At 39.3% G+C, this 18,944-nt stretch overlaps 1 protein-coding gene across 1 annotated transcript in view; it reads right to left on the bottom strand.

The window, feature by feature from the left end:
• LOC108977133 (protein Wnt-2) overlaps window positions 1–18,683 on the bottom strand; it is a 40,381-nt gene extending 21,698 nt beyond the window's left edge. The window contains exons 1-2 of the mRNA XM_018946701.1: window positions 18,517–18,683; window positions 12,928–13,839 (exon numbers count right to left, since the gene is read on the bottom strand). Of these exons, the coding sequence (XP_018802246.1) occupies window positions 12,928–12,983 (56 nt within the window). The 5' untranslated portion in view covers window positions 12,984–13,839; window positions 18,517–18,683. The remainder of the gene's footprint in view (window positions 1–12,927; window positions 13,840–18,516) is intronic.
• Window positions 18,684–18,944: the final 261 nt, after the last annotated feature.

Below are 18,944 nucleotides of genomic sequence, written 5' to 3'. Positions count from 1 at the left end.
ATTAAAATTATCGTACATACTCGTACATACATACATAACGATGTATGTGAATCCAGCGATGTAGGTAATTTAGATCCAATTTATTATAAACGTTCTCATATAAACAAAGCGCTCCATTAAATATATCAGAAAGCTTCGAATTTCATACATAAGAATTCACACACACAAACTCAACCACATGAAATAAACATACTATGTACATATATATGTACTTACTTAACTCAATGAGGCCATTATGCAAACAAATAAAGCACTTAGCGCAGACGCATCAAATGCTCACATAACCCCAAAGGGCACTTGAAATTTCACGGCGCTCATTGAATGGACATCGAAACCAGAATTTCAACAATTTGATTGCCGTGATCATAACGCGTTTACAAGCATTAAATTAAGTCATATGTATGTAAATGACATTGCGCCGTCTGCCCGTCTGCCCGAGTGCCAGCTGTTGCTGGAATTGAGGCGTTCAGCGAGTAGCGATCATTAAATATGGATTAAGAGCGGCTCTCGTAACTTACTCGATCGCCGCTGATGACTGTTTCATATACCAATTAAGCACGACACTCGCAGCTTGGCCACGCAAACCACCCGTCAACTGGCTGACAGTACGCGTGCGAGCGCGCACATTAAGTGGCAAGCAGCGGCCGTTGAAAACAAGCTAGAAATCGTAACGTTCAAGTGGAGTGGCTAATATCCATAAAAAATATGACTATTATCTGGCAAATTGAAGTGCGCAGGCGCGTTTTCGCGCGTTCTCCTTCACTGACCAGTGCACTCTGAAGGGGTTGCCACTTCTACATATGAGCATGTCATTAACGGTGTGTTGCAGTCTTCAAATATAATTTTAATGCGTGTAACAGCCATCAACAACAACACCGAAAACAATCACATAATTCTGCTGCACATTACAACTGCACAACACGCACCAATAACAACAACAACAACACCAACAACGATGCCTATTACAGTCATATACGCGCATGCAACATGTGCCAATAATAGCAGGTAAAAATCCCACGACCAGCAATTACCGCCGATCGCCACACACACGTAAGTACACACATACATTCATATGAGTATGAAGAGTGTGTAGCCAGGTGGGGCTGTGGACTCAAAGCCGTGGAAGAATGCGCGCAGCTTCGCAGCGTCCGGCCCACCGCAACGTCAATTGGCGCGCGTAAACGAAAGCACGATGAGTCCGCGCTTAAGACTACTGCTGACCACAACAACAACAACAATCAACTAACCACCACCTCGAACGATTGCGCTCATGAACGACACGCAAACGTTTGGGTTTCTGTTATGGCTCAATGAGCGGCGATCGCCTGCTAGTGTGGGGTGTATCCCGATGCCGGTCGCATTGGTCGGTAATTACTAACTAGCGCAGCCGCACATGGAAGCCGAACTGACTGGGGCGATCGCGCCTGTCTTGTTGTCTAATAGCGGACATGCCAACATAAAAATCCGTATATTTAAGTAACAAAGCACAACAAAGTGGCGCGGCTGCAAGCCGGCTGCATGTGTTTGTGTGCGCGCGCCTTGTATCTTTATGGATCATGGAAAGTATGCGCGGTGTTTATGCCTTAAATCTATGTTTTTATTAGATACTTTTATCTCGCATTCAGCTGCCGCTGCAAAACAAACAACGAGTGAAAGATTTCGAATGGGAAATGGAGTACACTCTCCAAAGCGAGGCGTAATTCAAGTATTGCGAAGAAGCACGAGGTGTACGTTGCGGGGTCAATGGAAGCACAGGAATATGGTAGAGTTAAGATTGAGGAGTTTTTAAATTTCGAAGTACTTTTTTATTTGATAAGTAAATATATCCAGTCTTAGGAAGATGGTACAACTAATTTCCAGGAATCTAATATTTTGAGGATGGAGTCATGTGTAGAAGTTCACGCAAGTAAAGAAAGTTGTCTGAGCGCCATTCACTTGGGAGTGGCCGGAAATGATTATTTGACATATGGCTCAAGCAGCTCAGGCCTTCCAGCCTAGGACAAAGACTTTGTAGCGAAAAAAACATTCATTTGAAGGTGAGCTAAAGTGAAGGCGAAACATTCCTACCCAGGTTTGTGCGCTGGGATTGGGACTCATCACCTGAAAAACATCTGAAATGAAAGAAGAAAAAGCCCTCTCTCTGCGAACAAAGGTCAAATTCTATAAGTTCTGTCCTGCTATATGGTGCAGAAGCATAGACGATGACAACATCTGATGAGTTACGTTCTGCGAAAGATTTATATTCCTTCGCGCATTAGCAACGCCGAATACCGCAGTCGATGGAACGATGACATAGTTCAGTAGCTACAGAGGCTAGGTCATGTCGGGCGAATGGATAAAAACACCCCAGCTCTGAGAGTATTCGACGCAGCACCCCGAAAAGGAAGAACGACTTGCACGTTGTTGTAATCTCGGCTATAACCGTGTAAGCGATCACTACGCCAATAAAGAATAATATTTTGTAAAGGACTAAATTGTGGTATATTTTGTAAAACTGATACTTTGATTAATGTTCACTTTTAAGTGGTTGGCAAGTCTTGTTACTAATATTTTTCTGATTTTAATGGCACAAATATAATACTCGTATGTATTACATGTCGAGAATATGGCCAATATTATATATATAACTTATACAAATTTATTTTGGCATTTTGACCCTTTTGTATCGCTACATTTTATATACACATCTATATATGTATAGAAAATTAAACGCTCTTTTAATAATTTTGGACTTGACTATTATTCCTAAGAGAGTGGATGACCTTATTATCTAATTGGAAATCATATCGAATGCATAACTCTGTCTATCTAGATTAGATTTAGATTTAGATATTGAATAAGCAAAGCTATGGGATTAAACTCTATACAACATAAGTACTACACTAACAGTTTGCCAAGATCTCTCTCGTTTGCCAGTCAACATGTCTCTCATCTACGGAGATAAAACTGTTAATTTAAACGTCTTACGTCTATCTATTGTTTTTCCACCTATCCGATTGTGATAATATTTCAAAGGATCAAACTTAATTAAACTTTTGTATTTGCACCATCGAGGCTGCAGCCTCCAAGTTAAGCTTTTCAAGTTAATTTTCGTAAATCTTAGGATTCGAAGAATATAAAGTAAACAAATCTTCGAGAAAATATATTTTCTCTATGTTTGTATCCGATAACAATAATAATAATTATAAAGAGGATATAATGCGCTGCAATTATCTCGCTGTTTGCAAAAAATGAATGTTAAATATAAGAAGTATATAGCCCCTAATGTAGTGGGAATTACGACCAACAAAAACTGCCTTCATAGCACCAGAGACCATGCTTCTCAAATATTTTTATTTTCCTGCTCGTTATGTATTGATTATTATGCAGTATGTAAAATTTTCGAGTTTATATCCCCTCATCCAATTATTCGAAAAACAAATGTTATGGAACACAGTGCATACCATGTGGGTCTGCTTCAGTGGTTCAGTAATTTATTTTAAGTAAAATAATATTAGTTGGGAATTTTCTATAAGGAGCTCTGTTTCAATCTTAGCTGCAGGCCTACCGAATCACTGTGTTGGCTGGCTTTTAGAATCATCGTAGACCTCGTAACTCATAACTTAAACGAAGGCAAAACAACTGAAAATTGTATTTTTATCAGACATTTTTACAAAAAATTAAAGTTAAAAACAGCTGTAATCAAAAAATTCCAATAATCCAAGTATTTATGAATTGTATCAAAGACCTGTGCAAAATTGTATGAAGACCGGCTAAATAGTTCTCGAGAAATCTTGCAACCGTCTTGTTGCAAGACGGCCCACTTAGCCTAGCTAGCCTCGAGCGCACAAGTTCTCAACTATTACTCGGATCAATGAAAATAAAAATCTAGAACAATATTCTAGATATGTTGTAGAATTTAATAAGACAAATAAACATAGCTTTATAACAACTTGTGGTTTCTGTTCTGAAATGAAGACTTAGTTGATCTCTGCCGTTTGTGAAATTTAAGCTGTCACCAACTTCTCACCCTTAAACCAAGCTCTTTTTAAGTTGTCGAATGGGTATAGAAATGTTTCAAAATTACTTAACTGTTCTGTCTTTTCGCGCAGTGCATTCCGTCGGCGGCGAAAAGAAGGAAGTCCATGGCAATGATAAAATCCGTTGGAGCACTTTATCATTCCACTAAAAATGTTTAACTTCTAAAATCCATTATTACGCTTGTTTGTTGCCTGTTTGTTTGGCGTTTACACTTTTGTTTGCTTTATAATTGCAATAACGCTCGCAGCTGAGCGTCCGACTGTTGGAATTCGGCGCATCGATCGCTTCGCCTTACAAAACATTAGTACACCAATCGTTTTTACGGCTATTCGTTATCGCCGACGACGACGACGACGCCGATTCCTGTGCTGCGCTGCACTGATCGGCTTTGAATTGTAAGTACAAGCATTTCCATGTGAATTACATGCCTTTTCTGTTGTTGCAACAATGACGGCAACGACAACATGCCACAGCGGCCGCAGAAGGCGCATGCGCAGCAACCAGCGGTGTGATAAATATCACTGACTACAAATCGGTAAATGCTTGGCAACAAAAACACATAACCAGCGCATTACCGCCGTGCAGCCAACAATTGTGGCAGTTGTGGCAGCGCTGTTGTTCATTACTTCATTTCTTCGTGTTTGCTCCAGCGGCTTGTTCGCGATTAAATTGTCATATTGCACAGAAATAGCTGTACAAAAGACGAGACCACGAAGTCCCAGTGGAAAAGTGAAGCTGCCCAGAAAGGAAAACTCCAACATGAAAGGCGCGATGGGAACACACACAGCCATGCATACTAAAAACGTATAGCTTTGTGCTGTGTGAACTTTCGAGGAATGCTGCAACGGAGTACAATGTGAGTAAACTTGAGTGTATATGCATGTGTGTGTGTGAGTGTCTGAAAAGGCTGGTAACTTCAAATGCGCTTAGCTCCAAGCTGCTACTTTTTGTTCGTTGCCAGCGTCTCTTTAAGGTTAGTACGAGTAAATATGCGCATAACTTACCGATTTCGGTTGCAGCAACAACAACAACAACAACAAAAGCAACATTAAATTAACAGAAATACTCCAACTCGGTGTAAATTGGTTTTTATGCATTTCTGTTCGTGCATTTTGAAGGAATCACTCATTTATGCGCATCAGATAAATTGTAGGCCGCACACTAAAAGCCCGAAATGAGGCATTTAGTCCGACCTCGGCGTTGCTGCTGAATTATTGTTTACGACTTTGGAATGATTGAAGCTTTTCCCAGTACTCGCTTAGTGGCCGTACATAAAGGCGCACTAGTGTGGAACAGAAACTTATGGGAAATACTTGAATGAGTTGGATCTATATTTCCATTCCATAGAGCAATAATTAGTTTTCATACCCTTCTATAGTTCCAAGAAGAGCTTTATTCTCAGAATTGACATCTTTGAGAATTCGGTGACAGCACCATATTTTTTCCACAGGGGCGTAGTGAGGAAAATAGGGCTAGTGGATGATTATACTGAATTGTTGGCGAAAATATCTGGAAAATATTATTGCAGGATACGGTCCCCTCTAAGAAGTCGGGCCCGAGTGGAATTGTCATCAATCTTTTTCATCACTGTTTTCCAATTCAGTTCAGTTTTCTTGCATTAACTTCTGGCCATCACGCGAAACGAGGCTATAGCATTGTTTACCTTTGCTAGGGAATAAAAAATAAATATTTGTACACACCCTAATATTACTCCAACACTAGATAAATGCATAAGTACAAAGTAAGTATGCATTTCCAAATATGTGTTTCACTTAACTTTCCCACGCCAATTGCGCTTCCTGCTTGGGTTACTTTAAAAATCTGAAATTTCAAAGAGTTAAAGTGTTGCGTTACCTGTAGACCAAAAATGTGTATTACTCTGTTTAGTACTAAACGGATAGCTGTCCCGGTCCGCTTCGACCGATTTTGAGTTAAAATAAAGTCTTTAATTTTTTAAATTATTTATTTTCTTATTTTTATTTGCTCGCTTAATAAATGTCATTGAACAAATTTCTAAGTTCCAGGATAAGTCAAATACATATATTTCCACAGCATATGTCTTATTCAAAAATTACTGCGACTGCACGACTTGGCCAATAAGTTGTTGATATTCAAATTTAATATTTCGTCTTGGAATATTCTTCCATTTAAAAGCAATGAGTGCCCCTGTGTAAGGAAATTTTCAATTATTTATCCGACCTTTGTATTCACTTCGACACCGGACCAAAGAACTTCACATTTTAATAGGATAACTACAAAGACGGCTATTGAACTGGTACGACAGACCGAGAAGAATGCAGAAAATGTCTAGAGCCAGGCACCAGGAAAACAATGGATCATCTCTTGTATTGCATTGGCAAGACTACGCTGTAAGCATTTGGCGTTCCCACGGTATGACATAGTAGAAAAGATATAGATGATGAGGCCACAAAGTCTGTTAAAATTCCAAAGGATGACTACTCGTCAAGGACGTAGTGACTGAACTCCATCTGGTATGACAAAGACCAAAACAGGTCTATGGCTCAGTGGCTCATTGGCCTACCAGACTAATCTAATGCAAACGAAGAGCACCGCTTATTAAGGTTAGGTTAGATCGTGCGGTTGATGCTAATTGATAGATCTCATTTTAAACAAAAATAATATATATTTATAGTAATTTTGAATAGGTCTATTTCATCCACATACTAGTTTTATCATGTGAGAGTACTAAAAGTACCCTCTTTATAACGAAAAAGTTTCTTATGCAAAGGAACCATTTCGATAAATGAGTAGAGTTTACCTTCATGAGACCAAAACTAACATTACTGGTGACCATATTTTTATGACCAATTCAGCAACATTACATTTTTTGCTTCAACTTCTTACGGAAGGTCGCGTCCACATTGTATTGCGGATATTTGCTTAACGAGTAAAAGTACGTAACTAACTAACGACAGCTTCGTAAGCAACAAAACAACAAAGCAAAGATGCATATGTAGTTTCTTAGGAGCTCATTATAGGCATATCTCAGCCGTGGACATGCGCCACCGTGAAAGCTGCAAACGTTGCTGCTCCTCATCTTCATTACCCGCCCATTCATAGCACCAGCGACAGCCGCAGCAACTAGCAATGAGCTTTCGATTCGCCTCGATATCAAGCGATTGCATGCGATCACCGAGCGGCTGGCTGAGCGAAATTGCATAGTACAAGCGACTGCAGCTGCGCCGAGTTGCCAATATTGCTGATTTGCAGTTGTTACAACTATGTATTATTAATGTATTGTTATTGTTGTTGTTTTATTGTACGTGGCATAGCAATTTTACGAGCATTGTTAGTGCGACGGAGCAACGGAGAAGAAAAGAAAGATGAATTGTGCATCCAACGAAGACATTTCCTGATAGCAACAACAATAATAAAGCGAATGAACTGCAACAACGAACAGCGAATGCGTCCATTGTTGGGCAGCAAATAAAGGCTGTTTGTGCCACAGCTTAAAGCCACCAAACCTCGAACAGTTGCTATGCATTCCATACAGCCTTTTCGGCTGATGCTCTGGCAACCAAATGCCTTAAATGTCCAAGTGACTGGTTGGACGGCTGCCTGACGAGTTGACGAACAGTTGGACGACATTCGCCGACATTTGGACACGACAAGACGCCAACTGCCGTCTACCGCATCTAGCGGGTAGGCTGAATAGTGGAGCAGCGCATTGATAAAAGACATAAAGAAGTAAAAGAGCACCGGTTGAGGGCCTTTCTCTGTCTGCGCTATTTTTAAAACAACACGTTGCCTAGTTAGTGCTACCCACTGACTCTGGTAGAACCGTTCCTTTTACCTCAGCCGCTACGGCCAAATTGGCCTCGTTATTGTTGTTATTGTTACAGACATTACAAAATTTTTGCTGGCGCTTTTCTAGTAATTCTATGTTCCTGCAATATACATATGTTTATTCTTCATTCCTTATTCATCCTCTACATAAAGTCTTGCTTAAAGAGAAAACAAAAGCTTCTTCATAAATACATATTTTTGCTGCTTAAAAGGCAACTTGCTCCCCATTTAAGATATAGCCATTTAGCATTTCCATCATCACCAACGATTTCAACGTTCAACGCCATCAGTTGTAGCTGGCGATGTCGCCTTCGCGCGTCATCGCGGCTGCTGTCGTGACCGCTGTCGCCAGTGATCTTGATCGCTATGTGTGTGCCCTTGCGTCTGATGTTGGCCGTGTGTCAGCCTTGTGTGCTGAATTCTCAGCGCAAGGAGTTCAGGTAAGTGTGGTAATTACACCAATGCAGCCAAGTATTTTCCACAAAGCAGTTTTGAATTCGTTTTTACTTCACTGGCAGGCAAAAGTTATATGCGTTGTTTATGAAATACTGGACAATGAAATTTAGTGGTAGTGTGTGAACAAAAAAAGAAAACTTTAAAAACAAAAAAATAACAAAATATTTTTACGAGATATTCAATATTTTTTCGAAATTGTATAAAAGTCGGGTCACAGTTTAGGCATACATTCGATTGGAGGGAATTTTATTTATCTTTAAATGCGACGCTTCATTAGAAAAATGGTCTTAGGTCTCATATTGGCATGGTCAATCACAGACTTTAATCCCATTAGTAGATAGCGACTATTTGAATAACTTTCTCCCCAAAGCTGCACATAAGGCAGTCAGTGACTCAGAAAACTGGGCTTGAAATCGTAATCTGGTAGCAGCCGTAGCTGCGAGTGGACAATCTATTCGACGCCGTTCGCTGACGTATGGAACGGCTTGGCGCTTTTATGACGAGATCTTAAATTAAAAGCCTACAAAATACAACTTGTGTAAGAACTGAAGCCAGTCGACCTTCCTAAGCGACATCACTTCGCTCTATGGGCTCTTGAAAAGTTCCAAGAAAATTTTGTTCAGCGATGATGCCCGTTTCTGGCTCGAAGAGGTATGTAAACAAGCAGAATTACCGTATTTGGGACGAATAATAATTCGAAGGAATCAAGGTTTGGTTTGCTTTGTGGGCCCGTGGAATCATCGGTCTATACTTCTTAAAAATTATGCCGGTAAGAACCTAACCATCAATGTCGATCGTTATCGCGTTATAATAAACGACTATTTTATGTATGAAATAGAAGTTCGTGATTTCGGCGATATTTGGTTTCAAGGGCGGCGACACTTCCCACATATCACATCAATCAGTGGATTTATTGAGTGAACTCTTCGGTGAGCAGATAGTTTCACGTTTTGGGCCGGTCGACAGGCCTGTGGAGATATGTAAAGTTTAAATTTGAAGTTTCTATGTTTTTTCTTTAAAAGAGTAGGAAACCTCGAAATGGCCTCGCGTATTGGTAATTTCACAGATAGGCTGCAAGGTAGATAGAAGTGCAGCACCTTCGAACTCAATTTGCGCTTGAAGTGCCAGATAGACATTCAAATTTTAGTGCCTAATGGATTTCGAAAGTTGCGTCTAGTGGGGCGCATAACTTAACCAACTAGTCTGCTATTTTGTTGCCTACCGAGAACCGAAATTATATAAAAAATACTACTGCGCAGTGACTTAGGATGTAAGCAGCACTGAAAAAGCCTTGCTGAAGTGGAAAACACTAATAAAACTAAATCTGTCTCCCTTACGACTTCAAGGTCAAGTGTATTTAAAGTAATATGAGAAGTATGAACTTGAAAAACTGAATGAATGCATTTGCAAATTAAAACAAATAAGAGAGGTTAGGTACTTAGCAGTAAACGGAGAGTAAAATCAAACACACATTAATCACTTGTCACTTTCAAAACTGGCTAATGTTTCCTAGGGGACAAGTGTTTACTATGTGAAAACCTTATTGCTAACTTTCTGATAAAACTGTTTGGCGGAGGTCTAGAGCTGCCAAATTTCTTCACCATCGCTAGACTAGCTAAACTTCATCTGATAAATACAGGGACCTATTTTTCGTCTGCAATTGTTATTAATAACTGCTAAAAGGGTGACGAAAACTTCTTGGGAAGGCTAATCGACTGGAAATCTCAATCGTTTATTAATTGAAATTAATCAGAACAATAATTTTCTTACAAACCCAGGCACACTTTGGGAGAGATTTTCCTAGCTGGTGTTTTAAATGTTAAGCCTTTCAATTATATCCGCCGAACTACGCCTATTCCGCTCTTCAGTTCTCACCCATCGATCTAATTGACATAATGGCTTATTGTTGAATTGTCATGCAGTTGCGGAGCACTCTTATTTCAATTGCCGTATAGAATGGCTTTGGCGGGCAATTAGATAGTGGAATGCCTGCTCGAAGGATTGTGAGCGTGTGTAGTTCAACGAAAGGTACACACGTAGAGCTTGTGCCTTGTGGAGGAGCTGGTAAACTACCATTTACCGGCCGTCAGCATGCCAGATCTACGGAGGGCATTCAGGCACTCATGCGACAAATGCAATGAACAGATGAATAGCTAAATCGACAAGCTGACAGGCGTACAAACTGACGTGAGATGCAAACAAACACGCAAACAATATGATGGATGACTGCAGGTCCGTCCAACTATCCGAACTGCCAGCTTCAATACTAGAAAAATGCAAGCCCTTGCCGCCGCGCGTTTGTTTATCTTTTCGACTGTGCGACAAGCGCGACTTCGTTGGTGGAATTGTAGGCTGAGAGGCTGCCTTGTCGGCTGCTGAACGGCAGTCGGCCGGTCGGTCGATTGTTGCGATGGATGAATGGCAGGTTTTTGATGTTGTAATGGTGGAAAATTGATTTTTCGTTGGAAATAGAAATTTACTTAAATTATTGCTTGTTGGCCAGCTTAATTGGATATTTTAATGAGGTTTTACCTTTTTCGATGTTTCATTTTTATACGCTCAACATTTCGGTGTACGAGTCGCCGAGGCTTGTCTAATGTCGGATGTACAGACACAGAGCAAGTGAGTGATGTGAATGGAGCGACAGTGAGGGTGGACGTGATTGCGGCAACGCCATTGACAAAGCAACAAGCGACAATCGCGCCGAGTTCGAGCTCAGGCCGCCGAATCAGTTTTCGGTGTTTGGGCGTTAAAAATGCGCATTTTTGTTGTAGTTATATTAAGTTGTGTTCGTTTTTTTGTTTTTCGTTTGTTAATTTTTCATTTTATGTTTACAAATATTATGGAAATTCATGTGCCCATAAACATGTTGCCGAACACAAATTGGCTTACGAGCTGATGATTTGCTAAAAATGTAATAAATCAAACCTAATTGATTTTGACGACATCGCATGCGATGTACTGTTATTTAGTATGCAAATTAGTGCTTGCTGTCAACTTTATATTTATTTGAGTTTTAATTTTAAGCATTAAGAATAAATTAGCGCAGTTAAATCACCTCATTAGCATCGTGCCGGAGACATAGTTTTATAAGCCAAAATTAACTCGAAGACCAAAATACAGTTATTTTTATTATCACACACACATAGATTTGTGTGTTTTTAGAAAGTGAGATTTCTATGTTTATATTAAGTTACAAAATGTGTGATTTCTCACATATTCTCTTTTACAGAGCTCGGCAAGCAGCTTAGAAAGCGAAGAAAAGGTATTACGAACCATCTTCGGAAAGATACGAAGTTGCCATTTGCGTGGACAGTCAGTCAGACAGTCTGGCAGCAAACAGCACCTTCTCGCTAGTTGAGCAATTAACTCCATAACATACGGTCAGGAAATGCAATAGGAACTCTATCTTAAAGCGAATGATATGAAATATTTGTTAAAATCTCGAACAACCACAACCACCACTTTTCACAAATAAAACTAAGGTGAATCACAGTTTAACAAAGAATAAGAATAATATTACTGTATGCGAGTCACAAAAAAAGTTCGCTTAGGCCATAGGATTCGTAAAGGATGGATCTCACATAGACAAATGTTTGTCATTTTAGTTACGCATAACGTGGATCACCAAACGACATATTTCAAACTCAGTCTGGCAAAAGCCGGATAGTGGAGAAGAAAGTGAGAACGCGTGTGAACCTATTGGACATTGTGCAGTCAGAAAAACTAAGGAAACTTGACTATAAGCAAATAGTTCAGAGAACCACACTCTGGGCCAGAAGTATCTCACGCCATACAAGTTCCAGTTCCAATCGGATGAAATTGAGATATTAGTTTTTTGCTATAATCGCGTAAGCGGTATCTGCGCTAATAAAGAAGAGAAGAACTTCGAAACTGTTAAATTTTTTTTTCTGTGATTGAGTAGTACTTGCCTCTCCTGACGCGACTAATATCACAATATATTATATATAGGGATTGAGCTCTCTCAGAGGAGAAACCTATAATTATGTATTCAAATAGGTATTTTTTAGTTTTTGAAATATTCAACTTTTACGAGTATATTCGATTTTCATATAAAAACATAATGCTGTAAATTTTATTTAATTAGTTATTTCGCAGTAACTGATGTGCGTGTTCGTTTTGCTGAAAATTTGGTACTGGTATAACTGGCCTAAGTTGAGTAGTAAACCATTAGCCACTTTAATGTGGTATCTGCAAATTAGCTGGCATTGAATTCAACGATATACCTTCGCCTTCTCGTACAAATATTTGGACAAGAGAGCAGCGCTCGGGCTTAATGAGCGGCTAAGTTGAAGACTTAATTCACATAAGTATATATTTTATGACACAGAATGTCCTTGTAACAGATTTCAGCAGAGCACAGCATTCTTGCCGAAAAGTCGATAATCAAGCAATCAATTTAGTGTTAGTAATACCTTTGCTAAATTAATCAGCTTAAATTGCACAAGTGCAACTTCAGTTTTCGCGCGAACCGAGCCAATGAGCTAATAGCCTTGGTGTACTACGCCGTGGTCGCTCAAATCTTGACTTCACGCGCGCACGCACAACATCTGGTGTGCTAAGTACACATACATACATATGTATATAGTACATAGTCAAATGTCTACTTTCAATGTCACTCACCTTATTTCCATGATCCAAAGCAGAAATATTAAGAGCTTGTTACGATTTTTCCACATTTCTTCGCAGCGTTTTTGTGTGTGCGTCTGGCAATCGCATCGTATCACTACACATAAACACAACAACAACCACGGCACTGACGTACTCCGCGCTCACTCAATTCATGGGCACTTTTTCAGCAAATTTTAAATTATTTTCTTATGTAAAATGGAATATATTCGTAAGCGCTTATGATTTTTATATTATTACTTTAAGCATATAGTACTCGTGTGTTGATAGCCTGCGAATGTGAAATTGCTAAACGCTTCGGATTTCACAGTTTGGCGTTTGGGTGTTGAATGGCGGCGTTAAGCTGGGCATTCGGACGCTAATTGGAGTGGCTGGCCCGCTGTTGTTGCGTTGATTGCGCGCACAAGGAAATACTGCTTGTTATTCGCTGGTCGTTGGTGTTGTTGTTGTTGCAAATATTGCTGGTAAAATTGGAAGTTGTTAGAATTCACGCACAGCACATGGGCAGCAAGCAATGCTCGCAAGATTCATGCGTGAAATTCGCAGCAACAGCTGTTGTACAAAAAAACCTACAATAACAACAAAAGTTGTGTGTTCGTAGTTGTCCGCGTCCGGTAAGGTGCGAGATTCGTTGCTGATTATATTTGCGCTTTACGTTTTTGTTTTTATTTTTATTTCTGCACCTGCAGCTTCAGTATATCAGTTCGCTATCGCGGCGCTTGGGTTGCACTTTAAACGGCAACAGTATTAGTTATTTATGTGGAAGCGTTTAAGTGCTGGATTTTTGTTGGAAATTGCACGCGTGTGTCTTCTTACAAATTGTTTATGTGCTCATATCAAATGTGGCTTGATATATGCCTGTTTCTTTGTATTTTGACTATGTGCGGTAGGTGTGTGCATTTATAACTGTAAATTATCAATATTTTTAAGAATTATTGTTTTAGTAGAAAAACTTGTTTGTTATTATTATATTTTTACCTTTAACAACATTGCCTATAAATGACATTATATTTTCAAATAAGCACTCAGGCACTTGGCTTATGATCTCAAGCTACTTCTAAACTTTTCCAAAAAAAAAAAAACTAATTAAATGTAATGTCAAAATATAAAAACAGTTCCGTGCTAACAAAAAATTCTTTAAAAAACATTACAAAAAGGCAAGCAGCTTTTATACTCATCATAGATATACATATGTAGTTCAGTATGTATGGCAGCTATATTTTTAGGGCCTCGAGCAATGGATTGCCTTGGGAGATTGCATGGTTTACTTGATTAGCAACTCTTGCTAAATTTTGTGAAGATATCTAATTAATCTAAGTACTAAAACTGATTTTCCATACAAAGACTTGAAGAAGATTGGTCAGTTTGTATGGCCACTCTCTGCTATAGTTGTGCGATATCGGCGATTTCGACAACCGAGCAGTACCTTCGAAAGGAAGGGTGTGTGAACCTGGCTAAATCGACTCAGCTAGCCACGCTGTTCATTTATATATAGCCTTTTAAGTAAGATTTTTCGGCGTAAGTAAGTTAAGTTTTAGTAATACAGGTCTTCAGATAAATCTTTTTAAAAAGTCTAAAAATAACCTTTATATAAGAGAAAATTTATATTGAATTGAATGACTAGAGCAGCTATAGCACAAAATTATTTAAATATAGAAGACGTTAATTTCGTGCCATTGCTGTTTTTGGATTGCGTTTGACACAAAAACACTTTTGCGCGACGTCATAAATAGAAGGAGGGGAGGACTTCCCTTACAAATACTGTATTTATACTTATAACATATCTTGTTAATTACAATAATACTATTTGATCCTAAAAGTTTGCATAGCCGGAAGATTATTTAGATCTTCGAATCAATCATAATAGAGAGCTGAAAGATTAGGGGGTTAAAATGTTTTGCACCATATACGGTGACGGCTTTAAGCTTGCCTTTTTATCGGTTTCGTATCAATTCTACGACCCCTTATATATGACCGGCTTATGTACCGAGAACGTTTAAATAACCACAATTTTGAATCTTAGTGCTTGCATCGAAGGACTTAAGTGGGCTCTTTTAAGTAAAAACCCCGCTTTAAATATCTCAAAAAGCTTAAATTTTAGGTGAGGCATTTAAGCGAGTTTTACTGTAAAAACTAATTAAGGATTTGTGTATAACTACTTGAAAATGGGGAAATTTAAAAAAATATATTAATGGAAAATAATAAAATTTCTAGAACTTCGAGCAAACTAAGATCGAAAATCTGTTGAAGATTGCAGCAGGTCGAATCTTTTGCTTTTCGCTACATTCTGGACATTTAGACATTGATTTGATTGGTCAACTAAATTCATTCAAACTATTGTGAGGCTACAGTATGCAAAAGGCTAAGGAAAGAAGGAATATTGCACTAAAATAATGCTTAATATGAAAAACATTAATACGACCTGTTCAACTGATGAAACTATTAAAATATGCTGTTTGAAAATCGTCAGGCAAGTATTAGAGAGATGGCAAAAAGCCTGGACATCTCTCGCGAGTCCGTTAGAATGACTGTAGAGGGGATTTTGGGTACGCAGCGCATTCGTGCTCGACTCGTCCCGTAGCTGATTTTTTTTCAGAAAGAGGTTCTTTTGAACATTATAACTGCTGATGAGACATGGGTTTATGATTTTGACATACAAACAAGTCAACTATCATAGGAATGGAGGGAAAAAACGAGCCGAAACTGGGCCTGAATTTTTGGAAGTACAATTCATAGATTTTACGCTATGATTACGCAGCATCGCATGGAGTCACGACCGACCACCGTTTTCACCAAATTTGGCTCCGTGTGATTTTTGCTTGTTCTCCATGGAACCCGTTTTCAGTCGATAGAAAGATAAAAAAAAAAAAATCGCTGAAGAAGCCATCCCATAAAATGCTTATAAAAAGTGTTTTCATCTGTTTGGGGCTACTTAAGGCGACAAAGTAAATATTGATGAGTAATTAAATATTTTGCGTTTTATTTACAATTTACGGGGACTTTTTGTCAAAATGTATTATATCAGAAATCAAGCCATAAGCTTCGGCCCATGTGTCATCATTATCATTTCGTCGTTCAATGCGTGCCAAAGTGGATTTTTTGATCTTATGGGTATGTGTGGCAGCTCAAGAAGATCAAACCTGGCCAAAAGGTTTGAAACTAAGAAGAAATTCCTTAAAAAAACTGATAAGTTGTATGCATTTTGCTTAAAATATGAACCGAAATGAGATTATTAACTAGTTTTGAAGAATCCAACTCTTTATGAATCTGTTTCTTTATGGACATATCATATTCTAATTTATTGATTTTGTAAGAGCCAAGATATTGTTTAAGTAGGCATTGCATTAACCATATTAAGTTACATATTTTATTACAAATTATTAATATTTAATTTCTTGATATAATCAACGCTGTTAATATCGTCAACACATATTTTATTTTTTCCTTCATATGGTTTTTCATAAACGAGTGTCAATAGAACACTCAACTCAGATAAAATGGCAACACGTGATATTTATTATTGTATTTTGTACTTGCTTATGCTTCGCAACACTTAATTTGTTCTTCCGTTTTTAAATAATCTCGTTGAGATCGGAAAACTAATCTACTTTTCCCATTTATTCACACATACTTGGATGTTACTATTTATTTGTATGCACACGTTTTCACTTGGCGCGATATCTTTGCCGAATTCGGCATGGAACTGACCGACCAAAAACAAGTTCTTGTAAGGAACATTTTATACTTTTGAAGGGTACCGAAGTTACCGAGTTTTCTTGTTTTTAATATAATTACAATTCTATCCACAATAATTTTTCCTTTTTTCAGTTTTTTGCTGGCATTTAATTTAACGGTAATAACATGTTCTTAATTTCTTAATCGTTGTTATTAGCCACATGAATCTTATGTACGTACATAAATCAAACGGCCGTAAAAATCTGAAATCTGAATTTAATTGCCCACATCATGTCATACAATTGTATTCTTTGACTGTATAAATCAAAGGCAAAGCTTCAAGTCATTTTTTTTTTTGTTTTGAAAACCATATTTAAAACTTTGCAGATATGTCATATATTGTGTTATATACATAAGTGTATGTTTGTATGTACGTGGAGTGGACGTTTCGTTCATTATGCAAATGCTGTTACAAATTCACACGTTAATTTGGGAGTAGCCAGTAGCGCCGAGCACGCAACTCGCTTACATTGGCCAACAACGTTTCACAAATCATGTGGCATGCCACAAACTGGCCGCAAGGTATATGTGTCAATTCGAGTGGGGCCAACTATGCATAAAGTTATTAAGTCATTATGCTAACTAAGATTGAGGCTGTGCAGACAAGCTGGCAAGTGAATGCGGCCAAACAATCCCGAACACACGGCCATCTGCATATGAATGTGACGAGTTGTTGTTGCAGCGCGCTACAGTGAGTCGACGCGACGGCCCGCTGAGCATCATGCAGACGCTTTGTGCGCCGCGGATTAGCATAAATCATTTGGTCTATTTTTCAGCAGCACGCTGAGTGATGTTCAGCACTCCCAGCGAACAGCTGCGAACCTATATGGAGTTGTGAATGTGTTTTAAGCCTTTTGTTGGGTGGCAGCGAACCACATTATGGGGCGTCTCATCTCCATTTCGGCTCGCTCGCAATCGCGATCTCGGCAGTTGTGCACTCATTTGGCGTGGCTCTTTATTTGGTTATTTATTTCAATTCACTGATTCAAAATCGCGTTCATGCTTCGTCAACAACAACAATGCATACATAACTAATCATAAAATAATAAAAAAGAGTTGCTGCTTTACTGTGGCCCCTCAGCGCGGCTACCAGCAACCAGTTCAGGCCATTTATTGTTGGCCAGCGATCGCTGCGGTTTCTAACTGAGCTCATCGCGACTCATCCGTTCGGCGCGTTCTTCTCCAGCGCTCGCACATACATACAAACACCTGCATCTCGTTTTAATGCGTTGATTTATTTCATTTATTTATTATGTTATATTTGCTATGTTTCCCATTTTATTCATATTCCGCGCGTTCACAGCGCGTTTTTATTATTTTTGTTTTGATTTTTGCCTCTTCCTGATACAAGCTCCTACTAAGCGATGCGTCAGCTCACCGATGGCGTGTTTGTCAAGCCGTCGGCGGCGGCAGCGCGAGAATTGATGCTAACCCATCAAATGCACAGCAGGTGAAAACAGCTTACTTCCAAAATATGCTAATGTGCCGAGATAAATTATCCAATCACATTCTTAAACTGACGCGGTAGCGCGGACATCATGTGTACGATTATTTGGCTGCTGAAGCTGCCGCGAACGCTTAGTGTTTAATCGCCGAAAAGCGATTGCGCTTTGACACAGCCGCGGGTCAACTCTTCAGCCTCATAAAACAGTTTGAGCCGCCAACGAGCACCATCTACCACCACCTAAGTGCTGCGGTCAATGTGATAAAATTGTCACGCACTGCACGCCACACACAATTAAAAACCTCTTTAAGGACTTCGCACCAGCGGGATGCCACAGACACACTCAATCACAAAATAACAGTGGCAACAGTAAAACAGAAGTGGTATCACTAATAAAATTTAACCGTCAATTGCCGCTGAAGCTCATCATGAAGTTATTTACGTGAGACACACAGAAGAACAGTAGACTGTATTCAACGTACGCGCGTTCGATGAATGCGAATTAGCCGCGTCTACAAGCACACGACTAGTTTGCCGAAAGACAGTTCAGAAACACCTCTAAACAGTTCGAATGTCGTGCGGGAACTGACAACTGGGATCGAATGTTTTGGTCAGCAGGCAAACGCTAAGGCCGGATCAGTCGACTAGTTGGTTCGTTTGGCGGTTGTGCGTGTGTGTTTGCGTGCAACTTGGGCTCGAACGCGCGCTTAGAGTTCAAGTTCGAGTCATGCGCAGCGCACGAACTCACCTCTGAGCGCTCTATGCGCATGAGTGTGAGCAGGTGTGTGCGGTTGTTGGCAGGGGAGATGCGATTGCGCGCTTAGTTTGCGAT

This window comes from Bactrocera latifrons, unplaced genomic scaffold (assembly GCF_001853355.1).
Source record: "Bactrocera latifrons isolate USDA-ARS-PBARC rearing strain unplaced genomic scaffold, ASM185335v1 scaffold_84, whole genome shotgun sequence".
In the NCBI taxonomy this organism is placed as follows: Eukaryota; Metazoa; Arthropoda; class Insecta; order Diptera; family Tephritidae; genus Bactrocera; species Bactrocera latifrons.
The sequence above is the reverse complement of the archived record's forward strand: the minus strand, read 5'-3'. Positions and strand labels throughout refer to the sequence as shown.